This window comes from Prionailurus bengalensis, chromosome C1 (assembly GCF_016509475.1).
Source record: "Prionailurus bengalensis isolate Pbe53 chromosome C1, Fcat_Pben_1.1_paternal_pri, whole genome shotgun sequence".
NCBI classification, from domain to species: domain Eukaryota; kingdom Metazoa; phylum Chordata; class Mammalia; order Carnivora; family Felidae; genus Prionailurus; species Prionailurus bengalensis.
In genome coordinates this window covers 97,480,229-97,505,764 of record NC_057345.1, presented here as the reverse complement: position 1 = coordinate 97,505,764, position 25,536 = coordinate 97,480,229, and the positions used below count along the sequence as shown (strand labels likewise).

The following is a 25,536-nucleotide window of genomic DNA, read 5'->3' as shown; positions in this document are numbered from 1 at the left end:
ACCCACTGCTTTTTTTATTGATTGTCCTGACGTAGTGGTTCTATTTTCCTGGCCTCCCCTGCCGTCAGTTGTCTGTCTACCTCTCTGGCTGCTCACCCCCACGAAGAGAAGGAGCTCTGTTTCACTTTGACTCTGATCTTGAAAGTATCATAGATGATCTGATGCTTTGCAGGCAAGAGCTTCCTCAATCCCCAGATGACAAGAAGGCTCCCTCATATTTACTTGGAATATAGAGTTTATTCTTAAGTATCATTCCTTTGTAAGTGGCACTGATGCTGATGAAGATAAATTTTTGAGAAAGGACCCCTGAGAGACGAGCAGCAAATCTCATCATGCAGCTAATAGGATATTGTATATTTGGAATATTATAATTCAGAGGGGGACGGGGCAGATGGTGGTAGGTGGTTTTTATTTTGATTGACAAGGCAGTTGGGGGCGTGGGAAAACATTCGTGTTTCTGTTTATGCTGCAGGCGAGCTGCACCGCGCAGCCTCTGCTCAGCCTGACTGTCCTTTCCGTGGTTGGCCAGGCCCCGGGACACGACTAGATCTGCAGTCACGCTCACCGTATTTAGAGTAGGGGGCACTTTGGGAATGTCAGAAGGCTCTGCCACACCTTTCCAGGGTAGGCCCTCCGGAGGGGCTTGCAGAGGTCACTGTCATCCAGGGCATTCCAGTCAAACAGCCTTATGATTTGGCAGTCAGTTCTTAGAGGGATTCCTTTTACAGCCCTGCTTGTTAGAGAGTCACACAGGGTTCAACATTTATATCTTAAAATGTATTATTGTTATGTGAAGCCTTATGAACAGGTGAATATTTGGGGGTAAGTTTACGGGAGCTTGCCAGCCATCACCACAGATAACTTGCTTTAATTTTGTTTCAGATATATGATTGTTTTTAAAAATGAATGAAAAAATAGTTTTGTTTTTCTGTTTCCCTTTAAAGGGCTCTAGGTCTGGCATGAGTGGTGGCTCTCGAAGCCTGACCATGTCCAGAAGAGACTCAGAAAGCACCCGCCATGACTCAGAGACTGAGGATATGCTATGGGACGACCTGCTGCATGGCCCAGAGTGCCGGTCATCTGTCACCAGTGACAGTGAGGGGGCCCATGTGAACACCCTCCATTCAGGGACCAAACGTGATCCCAAAGAAGATGTTTTTCAGCAGGTCTGTAAAGGTGACGGTAGCCAATATTTACTGTATACTTACACATGCCAGGGGCCGTATTATCTCATTTGGCTTTACAATAATTGAATGAGGTAGATACTATTATTATCTCTAATGTAGAGATGAGGAAATCGAGCATAATTTGTAAGTGAAGACGTTGGAATTAGAACTCAGGGGCAGGTACTCTGGAATTGCCCTAACATGAATTGTTCTTCATAACACTTTTTCTCATTATTTTCCTTAGAATGATCCTTAATGTTCATTTTATGTGAGCAGAGTGTTGTTTGAATGGTATATCAACCTCATATTTTCAGCGACATCGCAGCGTTATGTGTGAATTACTAAGAAATGGCATTACTTGCTTCTCTAGTAATGTATAAACCAAGTGGTGCTTTTAATTTTAGGTCTTATATTAATATCATAAAATCAGAGAACCTGGAATTGGGAGATTCCTTAGAAGGTATTTGAACCTTCCAACCAATGTAGGAATTCTTACATGGTAATCATCGTGACTCCTTCTTGGGACTATTGTGATATATCTAATGAGAAAATTTAAAGTGCTTAGCACAATGTCTGGCAAAGGGTAAGCACCTAATAAATGTTAGCATTATTATTAGTATTGCCATCAGATTATCAGTGGCCTCTGTGTAAGTACTTCTGGAGCCAGAGTGATTGTTAACTTCATGAGAGAGCTTTCTCCACTGCTGGATAGATTGAATGGTTAAGAAGTGATTCTCAAATCAACATTTCAGATGTTTGGTGACAATGATCATGATTCTTCCTTTTTTTGTTGTTCTTTAGGCTAAATATTTCCACAGTGATCTACAAATACTGGATTCTGGATATTCATTTGTTTAATCATTGAATTTTCTTGATTCTAGGATACCATTGATTTAGGTTACACATTTTTCATAAAAAAATCCTGCTTCATTAAATGTATACAATTTTTTAAAACTAACCAGAAACAACATACATTTTCTTGTTAAAGCTTTAAGCTTCTTTCAATTTTGCTGTCAAAGTTTGAATCTAAATATTCTTTACATTTAGTCTGAAGATTCATCTAAATTACATTAGCCGTCAGTAGTTATACATGACATCCTGATAATCTTGACCTCCTTTGCACTTTTGGGATTTTCAGTATAATTTTAGGGCATATATAAGCATAATTAGGTAACATGAAACCATATCAAAAGGAATTCATCATTTCCCAATTACCCTATCCATCCTGTTCTTCCTTTATCCCCATATTTTTGAATGCCACCACTAACCGCCTAAGGCAGAAATCTTGGAGTAGTTCTTTTTTTTTTTTTTTTTAAGTTTATTTACTTTTTTTTGTTTTTTTTTTTAAGTTTATTTACTTTTGAGAGAGACAGAGACAGCGTGAGTCAGGGAGGAGCAGAGAGAGAGGGAGAGAGAAAGAATCCCAAGCAGGCTCTGTGCCACCAGCACAGAACCCAATGTGGGGCTCAAACTCACGGACCCATGAAATCATGACCTGAGCCAAAACCAAGAGTTGGATGCCTAACCGACTCAACCACCCAGGTGCCCCGTCCTTGGAGTGGTTCTTGACCCCACCCTCTCTAGTGTGTTTCTAATATGTCCTCTTGACTCCACTGAATATCTGTGTCTGTCTACTTGTGTCTCCCCTGCTTGGGGTGGACCGTCATTGGCTGCTATCTGGATCATTATAGCAGCTTGTGTGGGCCTGCTCCCTTTGCTTTTCCATGCTGCAGCTGGAATGATGCCATTCCCTTTAAAATCCTTTAAGTGCTTTCCCTCCTCCATTGGGATTATTTGCTTGTTTGTTTGTTTGTTTCTTTCTTAAGTTTGTTTATTTATTTTGAGATTGAGAGCATGAGCAAGGGAGGGGCAGAGAGAGAGGGAGAGAAAGAGTATCCCGAGCGGGCTCCACACCATCAGCGCAGAGCCCGACCTGGGGCTCAAACCCATGAACCGTGAGATCGTGACCTGAGCCAAAACCAAGAGTCGGACACTTAACCTACTGAGCCACCAGGCACCCCTGTCCTCTTGAGTTTTTTATGCTTTTCTGTGTCCTGATTAGACCAGAGAAAGGCTTAACTCCTCAGTTATTCATGCAACTTGTAAGGCCTATTAGCAGCTCTCCTAGCTAATTTCCTGCTACCTCCAGTATAGTCATGCTGCTCTAGAAATACTTTCCTTCTTAACATGCCATGAATACACCAAGCTTATCCTCACTTCCACACATTTAGAGAGGGAAGCCAGGCCACCTTGGAGATCATGGAATCCTACTTTCCATCATTACAGAAGACATTTAGCCTCTCTCTAGGTAAGAAAATGTATTAGTGAATCAAAAAGGACCAGAGATCAGCATGGTGGAGGTTTGTCATTGGTATTGAGCTCTGTGAAGGAGAGAATAGAATGATGAGGTCTAACACTGGCAAATGTGGCCTGGGAGCTGGACAATGGGGAGAAAATCTAACTGAGGGAAGAAAGAAGGGTGGATGAAAATAGTTTTATATTTTTCTTTTTAGAACCACTTATTCTGGCTTCAGAACTCAAGTCCTGCCTCTGATCGAGTTAGTGCAATAATCTGGGAAGGGAATGAGTGCAAAAAGATGGATATGTCTGTGTTGGAAATAAGTGGCATCATCATGAGCAGGGTAAGGTTTCATAAGTTTTCAGATTTTTTGAAAAACCTGTTTATGATCAGCTGTTCATTGGCTCTATTCAGTGATCAAAGCACTGACTCTGCTTTTGAAACACGAATCTATATATATATTTTTAATTTTTGTGGTTAGTGTCTTTACTTGGTAGTATATATTTTTTTTGTTACAAAGTTCTCTGAACGTGATCAGTTATTCAAGTATACTCTATGAATGTTCCTTATCTAAGCCTAATTTTTAATAAAATCTAAGAGTCATAAATCTATACGTCATTTTTCTTTGTACTTCTTTTAGATTCGAAACAGATTTCGTTTTTAATAATCTAAATAGTAGTCGATAAAAACTGCTTCATAACTCCATTTAACTGTGTAATAACGATGCGACGTTTTAAATTAATTCCCAGGTTAATGCGTATCAGCAAGGAGTAGGTTATCAGATGCTGGGAAATGTCGTCACCATTGGATTAGCATTTTTCCCTTTTTTACATCGACTTTTCCGTGAGAAGAGTTTTGACCAGCTAAAGTCTATTTCAGCTGAGGAGATCATGACTCTCTTTTGTGGGGCACCACCTGTTACACCTATTATTATTTTGTCTATGATTAATTTTTTTGAACGATTGTGTCTTACTTGGATTTTTTTTTTCATGATGTGTGTGGCGGAAAGAACATATAAACAGGTCAGTAGAAAATTAAGTTTCTCGCCTCTGCCTTTGTATATGATATTCCACCGAGTTGTTTTTGTTCTATTGATTTGTTCTCTCTCCAGAAGTTAATGTGGACAATGAAGGATTGATGAGCAAACTTTTGGTGTTTGTGGGTTTAACACTTGTGATATCGATTAATCACAAATAACATGTTGTAATCTGAGATTTCGGTGAGCTCACGGGTAGGAATAAGTGGCTTAGGCAGAGAGTGAGCCTAGCTGACTGCACAGCACCTGTGTCTCAATACTGCACTTGTTTGCCCATAACATATGTAGTAATTCTCAAAGTGAAAATGTTTCTGTAGGCAATGGTTAAGTGAGAAATAAATGCATTGAATTTCGGTAAGAATGAAGAATTGGAGACTTGATATGTCTTCATGTCCAAAAGAATGTGATTTTGAATGGAAATTTAATTTGGAACTAAACCAGAATTCAGATAAACAATTTTGTTTATGAGGTCGGGGATTCACAAAGGTCTCCAAAGAATATTCCTTGAGAATGTCAAGTGTACCATATTACAAAGGCATATATACAAAGACATTACTATAGAATATGATTTGGAAGTAACAGGATAATGAGCTATTAGCTTAGTCTAAGTGATCAGTGATTAGAATTTCATCTGTTTATTATTTTTTATATGCTTCCAATATATGGGAATATTATTTACAATTATATAAACATATACTCAGAGACAAACATGTATATTTTACTTTGTGATTTTTTTAAACCTCCTCTAGAGATTTTTATTTGCAAAACTCTTCAGCCATATTACTTCTGCCAGGAAGGCTAGGAAATATGAAATACCTCATTTCAGACTTAAAAAGGTGGAGAATATTAAGATATGGTTATCACTGCGCTCCTTTCTCAAGGTGAGTTTCATTTGACGATGGAATATGTGCAGGAATATGCAGAAAGCATGCTCACTGAAATTTCTGGCAGCAGATACTCAATGGGTAGTGTAGTTCTGTGAACCAGACAGATCATATCAGTGGCTGACAGACAGACGTGCTGGACAGCAAGTTGAAAATGATCTATCTGCTAAGCTGTTAGAGGTGAGTAAATGAGAGCTTAGGAAGGGAAAAGAAAATCTAAATTCCTAGGGCAGAGCGATAAGTTGAAAATTTCATCTTTTTCTGACTTTTTGGAAAATATTTTAGCTGAAAATACATTCGTGAATAACTCACAGCCTTAACTTGGAACAGCATGAATTTCAATGCTTAAAATTAAACGTGTCCGAACTATGTTAAAATACTGGGCTAGAAACTTCTTATAAACATTTATTTTCACATTAATGTTGTAAAACTCAGAATGTGAATGATTTGAGGGCCACTGTTGTCTCTAAGTGTAATCTTAAATATTAACCTATATGTCTCACTCCACAGAGACGGGGTCCACAGCGCTCAGTTGATGTCGTCGTATCTTCAGTCTTCTTACTGACGCTTTCCATTGCTTTCATTTGTTGTGCCCAGGTAAACATTTCATATCTGTTGTAATGAAAAGCGGAAATTCTAATAAGGTTCACTATCTGTTTTAGGTGTGTGTGTGTGTGTGTGTGTGTGTGTGTGTGCATGTGTGTGCATGCGTGTGTGTGTATGACAGAAATTTATTTCTCAGGATCAAGGCACCAGCATGCTATTTTGAATACTTAATTTTACTTACTTTTGAAATTAGAATAAAATAATTCTGAATCCTTTAAGATTCTAAGATGACTCTAATTTTAGTTGGCATTTTTTGATAATAAAGCTACCATACCACGAGGGTTACAAAATAGTGATTTTTCTAACACCATCTTTGCTTCCACATCTGTTAGTTGTCACTCTGTGGTTGACCTTTCCTTTGTTTCTTCTTGGTTTCATTATGGACTCATATATTCTGATTTTTACCCAATAGATTATAGCCTATTTGGGTAAATCTATTGGGTATAATCTATTTACTCTATTTGTTCTGATGTCTAAATTGTCCCAGATTTGGCCAGTGGGAGACCCTTGAAGCCCCTTCCTGCATACTTTTGATGGGTCCCTGTACCTTTTTTTGGGGGTAAGGGGGTACTTCTGTGCTTTCTTCATTACAAGAAGTTATAGCCGTAGCTTGTAATGTTCCATTTATTGAGTTCTAACTTAATTCTACTGTGTTCAGAGAACGTATTCTGAATGTCTTTACTCCTTTGAAATTTGTAGAGGCTTGCTTTATTATCTGGCATATGGTCAGTTTCATTAAATCTCCATCAGCACTTTGAAAGAACTTGTATTCTGTTGTCTTGGGGAGCAATGTCCTCGCTAGGTAAATTAGTCCAAGTTTATTTGTTCCATTGCGGCATCTTCTATATCCTTACTCATGTTTTTTTCGTCTGCTTATTCTGTCGACCATTGACAGAGGTGTGTTCACGTCTACTGTGATGGTGGATCCAAGACCTGAGCTGAGATCAAGAGTCAGATGCTTACCCAACTGAGCCACCCAGGCACCCCTCTTTAGTCTTTTTTAACCTGGAAAAGTGTCAGGCTTAATCTTTCATGACCTTTTGAAATGTCTCTGATTCTAATGTTTCTTAACTTAAAGTCTGCTCTATTTGATATTAATTTAACCACACCAACTGTCTTTTGATTCGTTTTTGCACATTATATCTTTGTCCACCCTTTCATTTATTTTGTCTTCATATTTGAGTCATGGCTTCTGTAATCAGCATATCCTTTTTTTGGTTGTTTGTTCCTTAATCCAGCTTCACAGTCTTAGTGTTTTAGATTGTCTGGCTCATTTACATTTAATGTAATTACCACAGATACAAATACTGTTTATTTATTATTTGGTCTACCTGTTAAATTTTCTTTCTCTCTCCTTTCTGGCATCTTTTATGAATCAAGTATTCTGTAATATTCCATTTAATCCTCTTTGTTAATGTGTTATATGTTCTTTCACTACTTGTTATATGTGCTTTTACCTCAGAGATTGCAACATACATCCTTAGCTTATTATAGTCTAATAAATTATTAATTTCTGCTTCCTTGATAATGCTAGGACCTTAGAACACTTTATCTCATTTATCCATTCGCCCATTATTAGTATCCTTACTTAAAATTTTACATATATTTTCTTGTATTTATTTGACTTATTTCTTTAAGTAGGCTCCGCACCCAATGTGAGGCTCAAATTACAACCCTGAAATCAAGAGTTGCATGCTCTACTGACTGAGCTAGCCAGGCACCCCAAATTTTACATATGTTTTAAACCCACAAGATATAATGATTATTTTTTGTATTCAGTTATTCATTTATATTTACCTACACATTTACCCTTTTCATTGCTTTTCATTAGTTCTTGCATTTCTGTGTTTTTTTCTGGGATTTTTTTCTTCCTGTTTGAAGAATCTGGTTATGAATTCTGTTCTAGTATGTTTGAAAATGTCTTTTATCGCTTTCTTGTTTAAAGGATGTTTTCACTGAGTATGCATTTCTAGGTTGCCAGTTACTTTCAATACTTTTGGGATTCTGTTACCTTTTGATTTCCATGTTTTATCTTGAGAAGTCAGCTGTTAGTTTTATTTGCTGCTCTTTTAAAGGTAATGTCCTTTTTCTCTGGTGTTTTTTTTTATTTTTTTTTCTTTCAATTTTTAAAATTTACTTATTCTGAAAGACAGAGAACATGTGTGGGAGTGGCAGAGTGAGAGAATCCCAAGCATGCCCCGCACCATCAGTGCAGAGCCCGATGTGGGGCTCGAACTCATGAACCATGAGATCACGAGCTGAACTGAAACCAAGAACTGGACGATTAACCAGCGGAGACACCCATGCACCCATTCTCTGGCTGGTTTTAAGAGTTTTTCTTTGTGTTTGATTTTATAGCCGCTTGGCTGTGGTTTGTGTGTTGTATATTGCCGCACAACAAACCACCCTGCTGAAGAGGTGGGCCAGGTTGCTACTAACTGTTACTTTCCTACTCTAGTTATAACTCATTGGCAGGGGTGAACACCTGACCCAGACTAAGCCAAACGTATTTAGAAATTTAGAAATTAGAATTTAGAAATTTTAGAAATTGGGACTGAAAACCTGAGATATCACTGGTGGCCTTTGGAGAAGAGCGGGTCAGTAGGGGTCAGTGGGGCCAGTAGGGTGTTATGGGAAACCAAAGCTGGAGCAAGCCAAACTTGCAGGGAGCAGTAAACAAGGGTCATGCAAAGCAACAGAATTAACTAAGAGGAGTGGAGATGGGAGCCCAAATGGCCCTTGAGGAAGAGAGACAGACAGGGGAGCTGCGCTGTGACTCCCTGGTTTCAAAAGGCCAGCATTTGGTTTCTGTGAGGATTCTCTGTATATTTTCCAGTGTGTTCCATTTTACCTCAGGCTGGCTTGAGTAAATGTTGAAGCAAACAAAAAACACAACTTTTACTAGCAAACTTGACATGTAATAATAGGCATTTGATAAATGGTAGCTGCTGCTGCTGTTGTTACTTGGATCCTAAAATGGAGTAAAGAATTGATCCTCAGGGTTTTCAAGTCATACCAGTAGGATGGGCCACATGTCTTACGAAGGCCGACTAGTGATAATGCGAATTTAACACTTTGAAAAATGGTCACCATATAATTGTGAGTGGGCACATGAGTGGTTAAAAGGCTGGAAATGTGTTTGTCTGATTTTACTTCTATGTTTTCCTCCTTTGCTACTTCCTCCTTTGCTGTCTGGAAAAAGTCTAGGAAACCTAGAGAAATAGGTAGGGATTAGTTAAATAGATAAGGCTTTATATGAGTATTAAAATTCTGCTTTGAGTATAAAATATTAGTAACTTGTAAATCTTTTTAAGTTGCTAGAGTAAAGGAGTAATTATAGATTTTGAGACAAATGAAAAACCTAACTTTTTGTCGGTTCTTTGTATAGGTTCTGCAAGGGCATAAAACTTTCCTGAATGATGCTTATAATTGGGAGTTTTTGATCTGGGAAACAGCTTTACTACTTTTCTTACTGCGTCTGGCCTCATTGGGGTCTGAAACCAATAAGAAATACAGCAATGTTTCAATATTACTTACGGAACAGGTAATGATTGGTCCTTGTTAATTTAGTTCTGTGGTTAGAGATGGCATAAGATTTGTGCAGAAGATTCAGGGTTGAGTCTAGATTTAGCACTTTCTAGCTATATGACCTTACAGGTGACTTTGCTACTATATAATTATTTCCTCCTTATAAAATGAGGGTTTATAATCTTCCCCACCAGCTCCCAGGATTGTAAGAATTAAGATCTAATGGATTGAAAGTAGTTTGTATATTATAAAGGTATCTTTATTCCTGATAATGGAGCATGCTTTAAGTCTCATATTCTGCATCAAGTATTAGATCTTTATAGTACTTGTCATTTAAGCATGTTTTTAATAAGCTCTTGAATTTCTTCTGTATCAGCCATACATTCAAAGTTTAGAAAATACTTTCTCTTTAGTATGGGAATAGATATTAAGACTGGGAAATGTTTCTTATAAAGATAGAGTAGTATAAAGGTTTTTTTTTGTTTGTTTGTTTTGGTTTTGATTTCATGGTTATCCATAAGTTTTACATAAATACATTTGGTATCATTAGATTTTCTTCTTTTGCCTGAGAATTATAGTGGGAGAATATTTCCTATAGGAGAAAAAAATAAAGAATTAACAAGTTAAAAGCAGCTTTCTTCTTATGTTTCATTAATATTTAATGAGGATGTTATATTATGTGGGTGTCACCAAAATGAGTAGGTAGAGCTTTTGAACTTAAAAAGTTCACATGTTAACTGTTAAGTTATAATTAACATTACACTTTTCATTGTTTTGATAGTTAAATTGCTTCATATTTACTTAAAAAAATTTTTTTTAATGTTTATTTATTTTTGAGACAGAGAGAGACAGAGCATGAACGGGGGAGGGTCAGAGAGAGAGGGAGACACAGAATCCGAAGCAGGCTCCAGGCTCTGAACTGTCAGCACAGAGCCCGACGCAGGGCTCGAACTCACGGACTGTGAGATCATGACCTGAGCCGAAGTCGGACGCTTAACCGACTGAGCCACCACGCGCCCCTACTTTTTTTTTATTCACGAACTGGCTTTTCTTTGTCAGATGTGACTGCGTGGTCTGGAGAGTAGGGTATGTGACATATGTGTTTTGTAGAAATAACTGCAGGAATTTTCAAATTTATTTTATTTGAAAATATTACTTTCGAATCTGCCAAACTTAGTGCAGTGTATCTTTTTCTGTGACATTTGCCTTGATCTCTCTTTTTCTCCTTAGATTAATTTATATCTTAAGATGGAAAAAAAGCCTAATAAGAAAGAACAGCTCACTCTAGTAAATAATGTATTAAAACTGTCCACCAAGTTATTGAAAGTAAGTAATATCCTGTGATCTACTTTCACTAGCACTTAAATCAATGCTGTACTTATTGGAGAAGACCCTCGTAACAGATGGCTGCTGGGCTGTGTACATTCACAATGTCAAGTTGATAGTTTTGGGTTCCTGACTATGTAAGAAAAAATTTCCCATCTTGTTATCCAGGTTCTGATGATTGCTGATGTCTGTCACATTTTTCAAATTATATTTAAAAAAAAAATTCACAACATACTGCTTGAACCCACCTTTAAACACTTAGCTAGTGGAAAGTAGGTGAGAGTCCATTATAGGTCTTTTGAAAGCAGCTGTTGAACATGAAGGAAGGCCTTACACACTCATCCGTACCCAAGACCTAAAAACCAGCCCAGAAATCACTGGTGGCCATCGATAGGCCATGTATTTCATCTCCATTCTTTCATGTTTTTTGTAGGAGCTGGACACACCGTTTAGACTCTATGGACTGACAATGAATCCCTTAATCTACAATATCACACGAGTAGTTATCCTTTCTGCTGTCTCAGGTGTTATAAGTGATCTTCTAGGATTTAATATAAGAGTAAGTGTGACTAGTACTCTGTGGCATCTGCTTTAGTCTTACTAAATATAATAATCCTTGCTCTTCACCCTGTGAGTGTGTGTGTGTGTGTGTGTGTGTGTGTGTGTGTGTACGCATGTGTGTGCGCATCTGTGATTGAGAGAGAGACAGACAGACTAGGGGACTGGTGTGGAAATAACTCTTCAGGTAAAGAAATACACGTTTTGATGGCGGTGCACGGGCTAAGTTCTTAGCTTAAGTTTTCTCATTTGACACAAGTACAATAGACTGCTCTTGAACGAAAAATCAAGTTTGAATCTCATGTTAATCTAACAGCACGGGCTGAGGAAGGGTCTGCCTCTGAGAGGCAGAATGAGTGCATACCCAAAACCCATGAACTGCAGTATGTCATTTTTGACCCTAGAAATTGTTAGATGGTTTTTCCTCTATGGTGTTCTAGAGTTGCTGCTGTTCTTATGTAAAGGGTTCTTGGTTCATAGTCATGTAAGTGGACCTGTAAACCCCAACTGTTTGTCTTAAAACTAACTTATTTTGGTGATTTTCTTTTCTTAGCTGTGGAAAATTAAGTCATAAGCTGAGTCATGTGCCTGGACTCTCCCCTTGTTGGCACCGGTACTTACCCATTAAGGAAGGAGACGGCTGCAGAAACCCTGAGATACCTACCTGCTTGTTCACACACAGAGGTGCCCTCAGCTCTGCCTAGTCTTATGAATGGTGTTTTCAGAGGAACAAATCCTTTTCCAACTGGGCATGCATGCCAAAAACTGTGTTTTCATGGTTTTCAAACAATATGAATAGTCAGGAGACTATTGTGTGTTATGGTAACATAAGGGCAACTTTCTAAGCTAGGAAATTGATTTTGGGCATTTCAGTGCTGTGACATATTTACTACAAGTAGTCTTTTGGGTTACTAATGGTAGATGCCCAAAGCATGAAGAAACTATCCTCTATTGGAAGTGGCAAATTCAGTACTTTTTATTAAGTCTATACAATTGGAGATTTCTTTTCTCTAACAAAGATCAAATTTAAACTATTTTAGGTTGAACCCAAATAAAATAACTTTATTGGAGAATTTCAGTTTCTAGGCTTTTTTTGTTGTGGCAGAGAAAAAAAAAACCTTTTAAATTGTGAGTTTCTGCTCAGCTACAGAGAAATTTTAATGAGTTCACAATTCTGGGGCGCCTGGGTGGCGCAGTCGGTTAAGCGTCCGACTTCAGCCAGGTCACGATCTTGCGGTCCGCGAGTTCGAGCCCCGCGTCAGGCTCTGGGCTGATGGCTCAGAGCCTGGAGCCTGCTTCCGATTCTGTGTCTCCCTCTCTCTCTGCCCCTCCCCCGTTCATGCTCTGTCTCTCTCTGTCCCAAAAATAAATAAACGTTGAAAAAAAAAAAAAATTTAACAATTCTGAAGTTAATCCTAGTAACTGCGTAGTTGTTGATGAGTCATGCATATAACATGCCATGTAATTGAGCACGAGAAAGTTTAAGTGTGTGCAGTCCTTCATGTCCATCATACAACATGGTTTCCACACAAATCGTCTGAGCTGTTCCTATCACAGTACTATGTGATAGCATTAATGGTTTGTTGTACAGCTTTCTTCTTCTTTTTTAAAGTTTATTTTTATTTATTTTGTGAGACAGAGAGCCAGCAGGGGAGGGGCAGAGAAAGAGGGAGACAGAATTCCCAGCAGGCTCTGCAGTGTCAGCGCAGAGCCCAGTGTGGGGCTTGAACTCATCAACTGTGAGATCATGACCTGAGCCAAAGTCAAGAGTCAGACGCTCAACTGACTGAGCCATCCAGGCGCCCCTGTTGTACAACTTAACATAGCCAACCCTCAGCACACTTTCAGGTCCGTGGTGTCTGTACTCAGCCAAGCTATGCCTTTGATGATTTGGATTCTCTATCAGCGTCCCCTGTTACACACACGTGTCTACATATGTTCATGAAAATTCTCATAGTCTACATATAATTCTTGCTTTTTAAGTTTATCTGCTTTGAAGAATTTCTTGAGGCAAATTGAAAGTCTGAACATTTTAAGGATGAGAATTTATTAATTTTTCTTTTATCTTTTTTTAAATTATTTTTTTAACGTTTATTTATTTTTGAGAGAGACAGAGACAGGGTGCCAGCTGGGAAGGGGCAGAGAGAGGCAGACACAGAATTGGAAGCTGGCTCCAGGCTCTGAGCTGTCAGCACAGAGCCCAGTGTGGAGCTCGAACTCACAAACCGCGAGATCATGACCTGAGCTGAAGTCAGCCGCTTACCTGACTGAGCCACCCAGCACCCCAATTTTATCTTATTTTTAATTGAAATACAGTTAACATACAGTGTTATTTGCAGGCATGCATTATAATGTTTCAACAATTTTAGACATTATTCAGTGCTCACCACATGATAAGTATACTTTTAATCCCTTTTGTGAATTTTTAAAAGGAAATAATTTAGAAACTTATTACATGTAAAGAATGTACCCACACAAAATCAGTATACCAGTTACACATATTCTAATGTGCAGGAAGATTTTTGAAGTTTAAAGATGAATTTCTCAAGAGTTCCCAGGGATTGAGGTCAGAGCTCTCTGGTTTTATATCCTTAGCTCTGCCACTTATTAGCTTCATAATGTAAGACAAATTCCTTAACCTCTTTGCATCTCAATTTATCTGTTGAATGGGGATAACTACCACCTAATAGAGTTTTTAAGGTTGTATGAGATTATCATGTAAGGTACTTAGTACAACATAATAGTACGCAGCACTTTATAAATCCATGACAAACCTTTGTTGTTACTATTTAAAACCTTTTAAAAATCTTTCACCAATAGATTCCTGTGAAGATAGAAACATAGGAAGCGAGGTTGCTGAACTAGGAGGGATTACCAAAAATTTGCAGCCATTTTAAATGCCTCATGAGAGTTATAATTACTTTTAAAGGTACCCCCCCCCCCCCCATAATAGTGATTTGCCTGTAGAAGGAACTGTTTTGTAAAGGCACTTCAGTGTTTCATCAGATGGCTCGTAGAAGTCATTCTTTTACTATTTTCTGTAAGGAACAATAGCAACTGTGTCAATGCGAGATTGAGCTCAGTGCGAATTTCAGATGAAGAATGCTTATGCCTGTATCTTACTCTCCTACAAAAAAGTGCTGTTTGGTTTTTATTTGCATTTTTACACAGTGAATTCTTTAGTTTAAATGCAGTATTTAGAATAGTTTACTCCTGGATTTCAGTTACAGTTTTGATAGTGTATAATTGATTTACATTATTTTTCAGGTAGATAAAATTATATGTAAGTATAGTCGCTCATGTCAGGAACAGGAATCATTCTTGATTCCTTCCTCTTCCTCACACCTCACATCCAGGCACCAAGTCTTCAAATAATTATCTTCTAGATATTTTCCTAATCAGTCTACCATTCTTCATACCCACTTCTATCAGCCCAATCGATGTTATCCTGTTTTTTGAACAACTTTATGCTCCTTTGCTCTTACATATGTGTGGCCCCCTGGCCCCCAAGCTCAATCTGTTCTTAACAGAAGTTAATGTGTTTTTCCTAAAATGCAAGTCTCACCATTTAGAGTCTATTAGTGGCTTTAGTAGTACTTTGAAGACAAAAATCCAAAATACTTTCGGCAATGTGTACAGCCCCACCTTGTTGAGAAAGATTTTTGACTCTATGTTCGAAAGATATTTTGGCTGGGTATAAAATTCTAGTTTTTTTAAAAGTTTATTTATGTATTTTGAGAAAGACGGAGAGTGTGAGTAGGGGGTGGGGGCGGTGGAGCAGAGAGAGGGGAAGAATCTCAAGCAGGCTCTGTGCCATCAGTGCAGATCCCGACATGGGGCTCAAACCTATGAAACCATGAGATCATGAACTGAGAGGAGATCAAGACTCAGATGCTTAACTGACTGAGCCACCCAGTGCCCCTAAAATTCTGGTTTTAAAAGTGTTGTTGCTCTACTCTCTGGATTGTGTTGTTTCTGAAAAGAACTCTTGTCATTCTTATCTTTGTTCCTCTGTATGTAATTTTTTAAAACCTCTGCTGCTTTTAATTTAAGGTTTTCATCATCAAATTTGTGCAGTTTCATTACAATATGCATTGGTGTGGTGGTCTTCATGATTTTTGTGCTTGGGGTTTGTTGCACTTATTGGATGTGTGTATATTTATATAGTTTAATTTCCGCTATTATTTCTTAAATTTTCTATACTCCATGCTCTCCTACCTCCTTCTGGGACTCCCAGTTTATAAGCATAATACTATGCTTGAAGTTGACCCACAGCTTACTAATGTTTTATACGTTTCCCAGTCTTTTTTCTCTGTCTTTAATTTTGGATAGTTTCTGTTGCCTTGCCTTCAAGTTCACTAATTTATTCTTCACTAATTTGCTGTTAATCTTACCTAATGTATTTTTGCCTATGGAAATTTGGTTTTTTTTTTTTTTTTTATCTTTGATGCCTCTTCTTAATATGCTATTTCTTTTCTCTACCTTGTTTAATATAATATATTTATAATAGAAATAGTAAATAAGGACATTAAAAGAGTTATCTGTGTCATTTTGGGGTTTGTTTTCAATGATTGATTTTTCTTATTTTGGGTCATATTTTCCTCTTCTTTGCATGCCTGCTAATTTTTTATTGGGAGTGAATTTTATACTGTTGGGTGTTGGATTTTTGTGTATATGTGTGTGTTGTTTTTACATTCTTTTAAATATTCTTGAGCTTGTTTTGGAATATGGTTAAGTTACTTGGAAACCGTTTGATCATTTCAAGGCTTTTAAGCTTTGTGAGTTGGGCCAGAGCAGCCTTTAATCCAAGGCTACATTTTCCCCTATGGAAGCAGTATCCTCCTGAGTATTCTACCCAGTTCCCTGTTTATTAGGTGAGATTTTTCCAGTTTGACTGTGAGAACACAAACTCTTCCCAGATCAAAATTTGCCTGCCTGTTTCTTTTGGTAGTTCTTTCCCTGTTGTTCAGTATTTCCCAACAAGTATTGTGCTGGTCAATACTTACCTAAAGACTTGAAAAGAACTCTCTGCACATTATTTTGGTATTCTCCTCTCGATGCAGCTGTCTTTCCTCTGGTACTCTGCCCTGCAAATTCCAGCCGTCTTGGCTTTTGCAAATTCTTGACTGTGTCTCCTGAACATAACGAGGCTGCTTGATTTGGTTTAGGTTCCCCCTTCCTGCCCCACAACCTAGAAACTGCCTCTAAGGAGGAATCTGGGGCATTCATGGGGCTCAACTCATTTAATTCCTCTATCCTGTTTTATCTGTTGTCTAACATCAAAAACCCGTATTTCATATATATGTGTATGAAAAATATATATGTGCATATATATGAAATATATATATATATTTTTTTCCTTTTTTCCCCCCCAGTTTTTTAAGTTGTTTCCATCTTAGTAAATGGAACAAAATTTACTCAGTTTCTCAGGGTTTATTCTTGGGGTTCCTCTCTTTGCCTCCATATCTAATCAATCCACCACCAAACTGTGTCAGTTCTACCTTTCCACTGCTAGTAGGTTAAGCCTCCTTCACTTTCACTTGAGTTGACATGCTAACCCTTTCCACTCTTGTCTCATACAGTTGGTTCTCCGTAGCCACATGAATATGTTTAAAAATATGGAAACTATATACTTAGGTTATTCCTACGTAAGCCCTTCCTGGCTTTCCCTATGGTGGCCTCCAAGGTCCTTCATTATCAGGCTTGCCTCCTTTTGCAACTTCACTCCTCAATACTGTACAATCACACTGGCCTCCTTCTGTTCCTCCATTATACCAAGTTCTTTCTTCTATCACATTTGTGCCCAGAATACATTTTCTTATGTTCTCCCCTGAATGGCTGCCCAGCTGTCTGTTCCTCTGATGACCCTAATGTAGCTCCCTGTCTTTCCTTGTTATCAGTTATATGGCCCTATTCATTTACTTCAGGGTGCTTGTTACAATCTGATTATCTTGTTTATTGCAACTGCAGAGAAGTCCTTTATTTCTTTTTAAAAAATTATTTGCTTTTAATTGAAGTATAGTTGATATACAATATTATATTAGTTCCAGATATATTAGTTCCAGATAGTGATTTAGCATTTACATATATTACAGATGCTCACCATAAGTGTAGTTGCCATCTGTCACCATAAAAAGTTACTGACTTTGTGCTCTTATTATATATATATAGCGTTATTATTATTATATATATACTATATATTATAGTATTATTGACTATTCCCTATGCTGTACTTTACATTGCTGTGACTTATTTATTTTATAACTGGGAGTTTGTATGTCTTAATCCCCTTTGCCTATTTCACTTATCTTCTTATTACCCTCCTTTCTGGCAACCACCACTTTGTTCTCTGTATTTATGAGTCTGTTTCTGTTCTGTTTGTTTTATCTTTTAGATTCCATACCTAAATGAAATCATGTATTTGTGTTCATCTTATTTCACTTAGCATAACCCCCTTGAGGTCTATCCATGTCACAAATGGCAGGATTTCATTCTTTTCCCCCCATTTTTTATAGCTGAGTAATATTCCAGTTTGTGTGTGTGTGTGTGCGTGCACGCGCGCATGCACGTGTGCACACAATATCTTCCTTATTCATTCATCTGTTATTGGGTACTTAGGTTGCTTCCATATCTTGGCTATTGTAAATAATGCTTCAGTAAAAAGATGGGAGCATGTATCTTGTCAAATTAGTGTTTTTGTTTTCTTTGGGTAAATACCCAGTAGTAGAATTACTGGATTGTATGATATTTGTATTTCTAATTCATTCATTCATTCATTCATTTTTTAACATGAAATTTGTTGTCAAATCGGTTTCCATTCAACACCCAGTGCTCATCCCAACAGGTGCCCTCCTCAATGCCCATCATCCACTTTCCCCTCCCTCCCACCCTCCATCAACCCAAAGTTTATTCTCAGTTTTTAAAGAGTCTCTTATGGTTTGGCTCCCTCCCTCTCTCTCTCTCTCTTTTTTTTTTTTTTTTTTATCCTTCCCCTCCATGATGGTCTTCTGTTAAGTTTCTCAGGATCCACATAAGAGTGAAAACATATGGAATCTGTCTTTCTCTGTATGACTTATTTCACTTAGCATAACACTCTTTAGTTCCATCCACATTGCTACAAAAGGCCATATTTCATTCTTTCTCATTGCCAAGTAGTATTCCATTGTATATATAAACCACATCTTCTTTATCCATTCATCAGTTGATGGACATTTAGGCTTTTTCCATAATTTGGCTATTGTTGAAAGTGCTGCTATGTATTTCTAATTTTTTGAGGAACCTCCATGCTCTTTTCCATAGTGGCTGTATCAAATTTACAATCCTGACAATAGACCAATAGTGCATGAGGGTCCCCTTTTATCTGCATCCTCACCAACACTTGTTATTTCTTGTGTTTTTGATACTGGCCATTCTGACAGGTGTGAGGTGATATCTCACTGTGCTTTTTTTTTTTTTTTTAATTTCCCTGATGATTATTGACAATTAACATCTTTTCACGTGTCTGTTAGCCATCTGTATGTCGTCTTTGGAAAAATGTGTATTCAGATCCTCTGTCCATTTTGAAATTGCATTGTTTGTTTTCTTGGCATTGGGTTGTATGAGTTTTTAAATATATTTTGGATATTAATCCTTACTAAATATATTTTTGCAAATATCTTCTCCCATTCTGTATGTCTCTTTTTTTGTTGTTGATGGTTTTCTTAGCTGTGAAAATGCTTTTTATTTTGATAGAGTCCTACTTGTTTAGTTTTGCTTTTTTTGCCCTTGTCTGAGGAGATAGGTTAAATACTGCTAAGACCAATGTCCAAGAGTATTACTGCCTGTATTTTTTTTTTAGGCGTTTTACAATTTGGGGTCTCACGTTTATTTTTGTATATAGTGTAGAAAATGGTCCAGTTTCATTCTTTTGCATGTGGCTGTCCAGTTTTCCCAACACCATTTTTTAAAATGTTTATTCATTTTTGAGAGACAGACACAGAGTGTGAGTGGGGGAGGGGCAGAGAGAGAGGGAACACAAAATCTGAAGCAGGCTCCAGGCTCTGAGGGCACGGGGCTTGAACCCATGAACTGCGAGATCATGACCTGAGTTGAAGACAGACACTTAACTGACTGAGCCATCCAGGCCCCCCAGCCCAACACCATTTGTTGAAGAGATGGTCTTTTCCCCATTGTGTGTTTTTGCCTACTTTGTCTTAGATTAATTGACCATATAAGTGCTGGTTTATTTTGGGGCTCTCTATTCTGTTCCATTGATTTGTGTGTCAATATTTGTTCCAGTTCCAAAGTGTTTTCATGACTATAGCTCTGAGGTATAGTTTGAAATCTGGTATTCTGATACCTCCGGCTTTGGTCTTCTGTGAAAACTGCTATTGGTATTTTGATAGGGATTGCATTAAATTTGTAGATTTTTTGGGTAGTGTGGATGGACATTTTAACAATATTCTTTAGTACATGAGCATGGTGTATTTTTTTTAATTTGTGTCGTCTTCAACTTCTTTAATATCTTACAGTTTTCAGAGTACAGGTCTTTCACCTCCTTGGTTAAATTTATTCCTGGGTATTTTATTCTTTTTGATACAATTGTAAATGACATCGTTTTCTTAATTTCTTTTTCTGATGGTTCACTAATAGTGTATAGAAATGCAACAGATTTCTGTATAACTTTGCATCTTACAACTTGACTCATTTATTAGTTCTAATAATTTTTAGTGGAATCTTTAGGGTTTTCTATATCTAGTATCATGTCATCTGCAAGTGACAGTTTTACTTTTTTCTTACCAATTAGGATGACTTTTATTTCTTTTTCTTGTCAGATTGCTGTGGATAGGACTTCTAGTACTATGTTAAATAAAAGTGGTAAGAGTGGACATCCTGGTCTTTTTCCTGATATTAGAGGAAAAGCTTTTAGCTTTTTACCTTTGAGTGTGATATTAGCTGTGTTTTTTTTTTTTTTTTCAATATATGGCATTTATTATGTTGAGGTATGTTCCCTTTATCCCCATGTTGTTGAGAGTTTTTATCATGAATGGATGCTGAATTTTGTCATGCTTTTTCTACCATCTGTTGAGATGGTTATATGATTTTTATCATTTTTTGTTGATTTGGTGTTTCATGTTGACTGATTTGTGGATATCGAACCATCCTTGCATACTTGGAATAAATCTCACTTGATCATGGTGAATGATCTTTTTAATGGTGTTGTTGAATTCAATTTTCTATTACAGTAAAACCTTGGTTTGCCAGCATAATTCATTCTGGAAACATACTTGTAATCCAAAGCACTCATATATCAAAGCAAGTTTCCCCATAATAATTAATGAAAACTCAGATGATTTGTTCTATAATCCCAAAATATTCATATAAAAATTATTTCAATACTGTAATGTAATACAAAATAATAAAATACAACACACAAAGAAAAATGAACAAATTAACCTGCAGTTACCTTTGAAAACCTTCATGGCTGGTATGAAGTAGACAAGAGAGGAGGGTTATTGTGTAGGATGACTTTCACTAGCATTAATGAATCATTGCTATCTTTTGGCTCAATGGAATCTTTTTCTGCATGGGGGCCATTGTATATGTTCACACAGATATTAACTACAGTACAGTATAAACTCTTGTCATATACTGCATTTAATGTAACTGGCAATTACATTAGGGTCTGTGTCTGCAGGCAGCCTAACCTAGAATGAAGCAAAGCATTTGTAAGCTTATTCTTGTATGGGAAAGCAAAGGACTGTCCATAGGTGCTCTGAAGTGACAAGAAAATACACTAGTGCCAGTTGTGGGCACTTTCCAATGTTCTGAAAAATCACTGATTTCTGCCAGACACCATGGCCTGAGACCAAGCATCCGAGTATGGGAGATGATCACCCACAATCTGATAGAGAGAAACCATTGGCTCAGGTGTGATCATGTGATGTTTGGTATTATGTACTACTCATATTGCAAGATATCGCTCGTTTATCAAGCTAAAATTTATTAGAACTGTTTACTCATCTTGTGGAATACTCACAGAACAAGTTATTCGCAGTCCAAGGTTTTACTCTATTTTGTTCATGACTTTTTGCATCTTGTTCATCAAGGATATTGGCCTGTAATTTTCTTTTTTCATAGTGTCTTTGTTTTGGTATCAGGTTAATGCTAGCCTTGTAGAATGAATTTGGTAGCATTCCTTCCTCTTCAATTTTTTTGGGAGAGTTTGAAGATATGTATTAACTTTTCTTTATATGTTTGGTAGAATTCATTTGTGAAGCTAGCTGGTCCTAAACTTACATTTGTTAGGAATATTTTTGATAACTGATTCAAATTCATTACTAGAAATTGGTCTGTTCAGATTATCTTTTTCTTTCCTTTTTAGTTTTGGAAGATTATGTGCTTTGGGGCTCCTGGGTGCTGGCTCAGTCGGTTAAGTGTCCAACTTCACCTCAGGTAATGATCTTGTGGTTCGTGAGTTCAAGCCTCTGACAGCTCAGAGCCTGGAGCCTGCTTCAGATTCTGTGTCTCCCTCTGTCTCTGTTCCTCCCCCACTTGTGCTCTGTCTCTCTCTCTCATAAATAAACATTTTTTTAAGTTAAAAAAAACTGTAAGGTTGTATGTTTCTAGGTATTTACCTATTTCTTATAGGTTGTTCAATTTGTTGGAATATAATTTTTTGTAGTAGTCTCTTATAATGCTTTGTATTTCTGTGGTGTCAGTTGTAACCTTTTCATTTCTGATTTTGAGTCTTTTTTTCTTTATGAGTGTCTAACGTTTTATCAATTTTGTTTATCTTTCCAAAGAACTAGCTTTTAGCTTCATTGATCTTTTCTATTCCTTTTTTTAGTTTCTATTTTTTCTGCTCCGATCTTTTTGTTTTTTTAGGTTTTTTAAAATATTTATTTATTTAATATATGAAATTTATTGTCAAATTGGTTTCCATACAACACCCAGTGCTCATCCCAAAAGATGCCCTCTTCAATACCCATCACCCACCGTCTCCTCCCTCCCACCCCCCATCAACCTCAGTTCTCAGTTTTTAAGAGTCTCTTATGCTTTGGCTCTCTCCCACTCTAACCTCTTTTTTTTTTCCCCCCTTCCCCTCTCCCATGGGTTTCTGTTAAGTTTCTCAGGATCCACATAAGAGTGAAACCATATGGTATCTGTCTTTCTCTGTATGGCTTATTTCACTTAGCATCACACTCTCCAGTGCTATCCACGTTGCTACAAAGGGCCGTATCTCATTTTTTCTCATTGCCACATAGTACTCCATTGTGTATATAAACCACAATTTCTTTATCCATTCATCAGTTGATGGACATTTAGGCTCTTGCCATAATTTGGCTATTGTTGAGAGTGCTGCTATAAACATTGGGGTACAAGTGCCCCTATGCATCAGCACTCCTGTATCCCTTGGGTAAATTCCTAGCAGTGCTACTGCTGGGTCATAGGGTAGGTCTATTTTTAATTTTTTGAGGAACCTCCACACTGTTTTTCAGAGCGGCTGCACCAGTTTGCATTCCCACCAACAGTGCAAGAGGGCTCCCATTTCTCCACATCCTCTCCAGCATCTATAGTTTCCTGATTTGTTCATTTTGGCCAGTCTGACTGGCGTGAGGTGATATCTGAGTGTGGTTTTGATTTGTATTTCCCTGATGAGGAGTGACATTGAGCATCTTTTCATGTGCCTGTTGGCATTCTGGATGTCTTCTTTAAAGAAGTGTCTATTCATGTCTTTTGCCCATTTCTTCACTGGATTATTTGTTTTTTGGGTGTGGAGTTTGGTGAGCTCTATAGATTTTTGATACTAGCCCTTTGTCTGATATGTCATTTGCAAATACCTTTTCCCATTCCGTTGGTTGCCTTTTAGTTTTGTTATTGTGTTTCCTCTACTGTGCAGAAGCTTTTTATCTTCATGAGGTCCCAATGTTCATTTTTGCTTTTAATTCCCTTGCCTTTGGGGATGTGTCAAGTAAGAAATTGCTGTGGCTAAGGTCAGAGAGGTTTTTTTCCTGCTTTCTCCTCTAGGGTTTTGATGGTTTCCTGTCTCACATTCAGGTCCTTTATCCATTTTGAGTTTATTTTTGTGAATGGTGTAAGAAAGAGGTCTAGTTTCATTCTTCTGCATGTTGCTGTCCAGTTCTCCCAGCACCATTTGTTAAAGAGACTGTCTTTTTTCCATCGGCTATTCTTTCCTGTTTTCTCAGATTAGTTGGCCATACTTTTGTGGGTCTAGTTCTGGGGTTTCTATTCTATTCCATTGGTCTATGTGTCTGTTTTGGTGCCAATACCATGCTGTCTTGACGATTACAGCTTTGTAGTAGATGATAAAGTCTGGGATTGTGATGCCTCTTGCTTTGGTCTTCTTCTTCAAAATTACTTTGGCTATTCGGGGCTTTTTGTGGTTCCATATGAATTTTAGGATTGCTTGTTCTAGCTTCGAGAAGAATGCTGGTGCAATTTTGATTGGAATTGCATTGAATGTGTAGATAGCTTTGGGTAGTATTGACATTTTAACAATATTTATTCTTCCAATCCATGAGCACAGAATGTTTTTCCATTTCTTTATATCTTCTTCATTCCCTTCATAAGCTTTCTATAGTTTTCAGCATACAGATCTTTTACATCTTTAGTCAGATTTATTCCTAGATTTTTTATGCTTCTTGGTGCGATTGTGAATGGGATCAGTTTCTTTATTTGTCTTTCTGTTGCTTCATTATTAGTGTATGATTTCTGTACATTGATTTTGTATCATGCAACTTTGCTGAATACAAATACATGTATCAGTTCTAGCAGACTTTTGGTGGAGTCTATCGGATTTCCCATGTATAATATCATGTCATCTGCGAAAAGTGAAAGCTTACCTTCATCTTTGCCAGTATTGATGCCTTCGGTTTCCTTTTGTTGTCTGATTGCTGATGCTAGCACTTCCAACACTATGTTAAACAACAGCGGTGAGAGTGGACATCCCTGTCGTGTTCCTGATCTCATGGATCCCCACTGAGGATGATGTTAGCTGTAGGCATTTCATAAATGGCTTTTATGATGTTTAAGTATGTTCCTTCTATCCCGACTTTCTCGAGGGTTTTTATTAAGAAAGGATGCTGAATTTTGTCAAATGCTTTTTCTGCATCGATTGACAGGATCATATGGTTCTTATCTTTTCTTTTATTAATGTGATGTATCACAATGATTGATTTGCAAATGTTGAACCAGCCCTGCAGCCCAGGAATGAATCCCACTTGATCATGGTGAATAATTCTTTTTATATGCTGTTGAATTCGATTTGCTAGTATCTTATTGAGAATTTTTGCATCCATATTCATCAGAGATACTGGCCTGTAGTTCTCTTTTTTTTTTTACTGGGTCTCTGTCTGGTTTAGGAATCAAAGTAATACTGGCTTCATAGAATGAGTCTGGAAGTTTTCCTTCCCTTTCTATTTTTTGGAATGGCTTGAGAAGGATAGGTATTATCTCTGCTTTAAATGTTTGGTAGAACTCCCCAGGGAAGCTATCTGGTCCTGGACTGTTATTTGTTGGGAGATTATTGATAACTGATTCAATTTTTTCGCTGGTTATGGGTCTGTTCAAGTTTTCTATTTCTTCCTGTTTGAGTTTTGGAAGTGTGTGGGTGTTTAGGAATTTGTCCATTTCTTCCAGGTTGTCCAGTGTGTTGGCATATAATTTTTCATAGTATTCCCTGATAATTGCTTGTATTTCTGAGGCATTGGTTGTAATAATTCCATTTTCATTCATGATTTTATGTATTTGGGTTATCTCCCTTTTCTTTTTGAGAAGCCTGGCTAGAGGTTTATCAATTTTGTTTAATTTTTCAGAAAACCAACTCTTGGTTTCATTGATCTGCTCTACAGTTTTTTTAGATTCTATATTGTTCATTTCTGCTCTGATCTTTATGATTTCTCTCTTCTGCTGGGTTTAGGGTGTCTTTGCTGTTCTGCTTCAGTTCCTTTAGGTGTGCTGTTAGATTTTGTATTTGGGATTTTTCTTGTTTCTTGAGATAGGCCTGGATTGCAGTGTATTTTCCTCTCAGGACTGCCTTCGCTACATACCAAAGCATTTGGATTGTTGTGTGTTCATTTTCACTTGTTTCCATATATTTTAAAATTTCTTCTCTAATTGCCTGGTTGACCC

At 37.4% G+C, this 25,536-nt stretch overlaps 1 protein-coding gene across 6 annotated transcripts in view; it reads left to right on the top strand.

Moving 5' to 3' along the window:
• The window catches only part of PHTF1 (putative homeodomain transcription factor 1), a 91,056-nt gene that overhangs the window by 47,528 nt on the left and 17,992 nt on the right, over window positions 1–25,536 (top strand). For 5 of the 6 annotated variants that reach the window (XM_043575882.1, XM_043575881.1, XM_043575885.1 and 2 more), the window contains 9 exons: window positions 945–1,166; window positions 3,680–3,808; window positions 4,215–4,487; window positions 5,251–5,382; window positions 5,896–5,982; window positions 9,380–9,535; window positions 10,750–10,845; window positions 11,279–11,404; window positions 11,957–12,476. In XM_043575882.1, the coding sequence (XP_043431817.1) occupies window positions 945–1,166; window positions 3,680–3,808; window positions 4,215–4,487; window positions 5,251–5,382; window positions 5,896–5,982; window positions 9,380–9,535; window positions 10,750–10,845; window positions 11,279–11,404; window positions 11,957–11,977 (1,242 nt within the window). In that variant the 3' untranslated portion in view covers window positions 11,978–12,476. Of the gene's footprint in view, window positions 1–944; window positions 1,167–3,679; window positions 3,809–4,214; window positions 4,488–5,250; window positions 5,383–5,895; window positions 5,983–9,379; window positions 9,536–10,749; window positions 10,846–11,278; window positions 11,405–11,956; window positions 12,477–25,536 lie in introns of those variants that run through there. The other variant, XR_006296712.1, reaches the window with a different exon arrangement.